This window comes from Opisthorchis viverrini, assembly GCF_000715545.1.
Source record: "Opisthorchis viverrini unplaced genomic scaffold opera_v5_512, whole genome shotgun sequence".
Lineage (NCBI taxonomy): Eukaryota > Metazoa > Platyhelminthes > Trematoda > Opisthorchiida > Opisthorchiidae > Opisthorchis > Opisthorchis viverrini.
In genome coordinates this window covers 78416-81708 of record NW_008752155.1, presented here as the reverse complement: position 1 = coordinate 81708, position 3293 = coordinate 78416, and the positions used below count along the sequence as shown (strand labels likewise).

The 3293-nt window shown below is 46.1% G+C and overlaps 1 protein-coding gene across 1 annotated transcript in view; it reads right to left on the bottom strand.

Annotated features, from left to right (window-relative positions):
* Positions 1-3268, bottom strand: part of T265_15428 (hypothetical protein) — a gene marked incomplete at both ends in the record, with an annotated part of 19051 nt that extends 15783 nt beyond the window's left edge. Inside the window, 7 exon segments of the mRNA XM_009178063.1 lie at positions 1228-1304; positions 1309-1549; positions 1582-1696; positions 1732-1898; positions 2630-2763; positions 2797-3024; positions 3049-3268. Coding sequence (XP_009176327.1) covers positions 1228-1304; positions 1309-1549; positions 1582-1696; positions 1732-1898; positions 2630-2763; positions 2797-3024; positions 3049-3268 — 1182 coding nt within the window.
* Positions 3269-3293: the final 25 nt, after the last annotated feature.

Sequence of the window (3293 nt, the reverse complement as noted above, 5' to 3'; positions counted from 1 at the left end):
TGATCCTCCTGGAGGCGAAACGGCACCACCAGAACAACCCAGTGAAGTTCCAGGGAATGTCCTACAGTACATCACAGACCAACAGCGTGTTCAACCGTACAATCTTCGAAACCGCGAAGCCTAATTTATATTCTCCTGACAATAATCCCTCCGGCGGGGAAGAATGTTATATACTGACGTTGTGTTTAACTTTTTTACTCGCTATTCGTTGAGCTAATTGTGTTTCCTAATGTTTTAGCTGATGTACTGAAACTGATAGAAGATTAAAGCCAATCATTCGGCAATCCTCGTTCTCTGTTTCTGGCACAATCATTCGAGTGCGCAACACCCATCTGGACACGTCGGTTGATATAAACGCAATCAGTCCAACAAAGCGTGTCTGTAGCATAATAATATTTAGTTAAGTCAACTGAGAAGCTCCACGAAATCGACCGGCACAATATTAGTGATGATCATTTGAATGACGACTGTGGAAGCCGAGCTCACATCTGTCTGAGGACTCTCGCACACACCAATGACCTTGTCACGATTGGCATCTCCCACCGAAGCCAGGGGAAGAGATTACGAAAAGTCAGATGGATTTACTGTTGTCCACCTTCCAGAATGGAGTCTCCTACTGCACTTGGTTGTAGACACTGCAAGAAATGGTGCCTGAGTGACGCCAGTGGCGTTCGTGTTGTCAGTCTGTTTCCGCATTTTTCGATTGAGCCCTCGGATGTGTAGTCACGTCCGATCGAATGCAATGAGCAAGCACCAGGCCCCCGCCTTCACTCGCTCTATTATTCTATCACTCATATGCTTTGAACATGACGTGATAAAGTCTGGTTTCACGGCAGTGAAGCATCAGTGCCAACATTGATGTTGAAACCTTCACTGTTTACCACGTGAAACTCCTTACAGGCGGATGCGATCTCCCTTTCAATTCCAACCAAGTTCAAGTTTAAACTAGGCCCTCATCTACATGAATTACACTAAGCAACAAACTAATTATGCGCAAAACCTGCTTGTACCAACTGATTCTCGACTACAAAGTCTGGGGGCGCGATTAAGGCCAGTGGGACCAATGCCGTCCGTATAGAACATGGAGTCGAAATAACAACTTCAGATGATGGGTTATCTCTACGGTTATCACGAAAAACTGAAACTGTGGGTTGGAAATATACGCTGTCGAAATAGGGATATTCAAAGAACACAGGTGCGGTTGGGCAATTTTGGTCCCAAACTTACCAAAGACAGCATGCACCACAGCGAAGGGCTGTACAAAAAGTCAACGTTGACCTGCCGATACCAAAGTGATGCCGCTCCTACCGTCATGAAGAGCACTATAAGAATGGTTGCCGTGTAACTTGGGGGACGCACGATGCGAATCTATGTTCACCACACTAGAAGTCATGAATTTGATCGTTACCTGAATGGAAGTTCGGCGGTTCGCCCACTTTGCAACAGCTTCGGCCAAGTAACCTAGCGTGGGGACATCCATAAAATCTTCAGGCCCTATTTCCTTGTTGGGTTGCACATGAAGAATAGACGGCGCTGTATTGACCTTCAGCTAACACAGTAAGCAATGAAGTGTCGACTAACCCGGACAAAAACATCAGGGGCTTCATCGTAGTCAACAATACCAAAATAAAGGTCGCCTTCGCGTCGCGAGTAGGCGTACGAATTGGCAACGATTCTGAATTCCTCGGCAGCCTCCCTTAAGGAAAAAATTGGTGAATCAAAATCCCTTACTTGCAAACATGGCACTCTCTTTGTGGTTTCTGTGCAGTTAACATCAATATCAACGAGTAGTTCCGCGCTTTCGATCTTGCAAACGACTCAAACATTTCCGTGTTAAGCCGAATAACCGGACTGCCACGGCTCAATTCACGCAGTCTAGTAATCCTCATCTCCAGTGACTACAAGCAACTGGTTCAAAACTAGACGGTTCCTTACTTCATCTTTCGATTCGAAGCAGGGTATTATGAGAAAAACCAGAAAAAAGCAAATACGCGAAGACCACATGGTGTTCAAATTTTCGCCTAGTGAATCATGTGCGTTAAAACTACAGGTCACGCCCACTTCAGTTCAAAGTACTCACAGACTGATACACTGGGTGTAGGAGCTGCCACAGTTTCACGGACCGGGTTTGTTTTTCTTGTACAGCCAAATAATTCATTATGTCTTTCACACGAGCAGAAGGTTGAAAGTTTGTGAACTCGGCACGGTAGATTGTCGATTCTGGTCAGAGATTCTGGATGCGTACATTGAATGGGGCTTAATCCGTTGTGTTCGTGGGCAAAAACGATTGGGTTTACCCGTTGACAATCAAGACAAGAGTGTAAAGCAGCCTCTGGATGAATTTTGGTGCGGAATTAATCAGGATAATTATAGCTAGTCGTTGGGGAGATCTCCGACTGTAAACGGAACACTCCGTATATGGAAGAAGCAGTGTAGGGCGTGGCGTTTGTACCTTTATTTTGCTTCCATTATAACACTACGTGTTTCGTCAATTGCATAATCGCCTTTTGTTTGATTACGAAAAGCTTCAAAAACGCGCACTTGTACAATTTCACAGAATACAAGCGTGGTCACGTGCTTCGACTCTTCTGATATCGTTCGCGCGTGCTGCGACAATTCACGGATTCACGGATTGATACACAAGATCGAGGATTTGCTCAAGTTTCCCCTGGTCGGTTTCGTTCTTCTCGGTCAGTGGCTGTCGTGCAACTGAAAGGCGCAAGTAAAAGAAGGGTGTAGCACTGCTCTTTATGTTCCGTGCAACTGAAAGTCACATGTAAAAGAATGGTGTGGCACTGCTCTTTATGTTCTCAGCTCGGGGCAGTATGCCTGCCAGCGCGAACGTCCAATAGTGCTTTAAACTGGATTCTAGAAGGAGCGTGGACAACAGACGGAGGGAGCTTATTTCACGCAACCAACAACCGAAATAAGAAAAAATTTTGTCTAATGAATGCGTGTGCTCTGAGCTTGAAAATTTTCTAACTACGTCGCCGCCGTGTATTTGCTGGGTCAACGGTGAAAAACCTGTTTGTCAAGCTTTGTTCAAACAAGGCGTAAGTAAGAAATAGGTCCTCTCGGAGGCGACGGTACTCCAGGGATAAGTGATCAAGCATCGCGAGCGCGATTTGAGGCCGGCAACCATTCTTGTAGCGGCTCGCCGGGCAAGCACAATGAGGGGGACGGCTTTCGTGCGTCCTGAGTGGACAACTTGGTTGGCGTATTCCAGGAACGGTCTGATGTAGGTCCCGGAGAGTATTTGGAAGTCCATGAGAGTAATACGGGAGAAGGTGCGT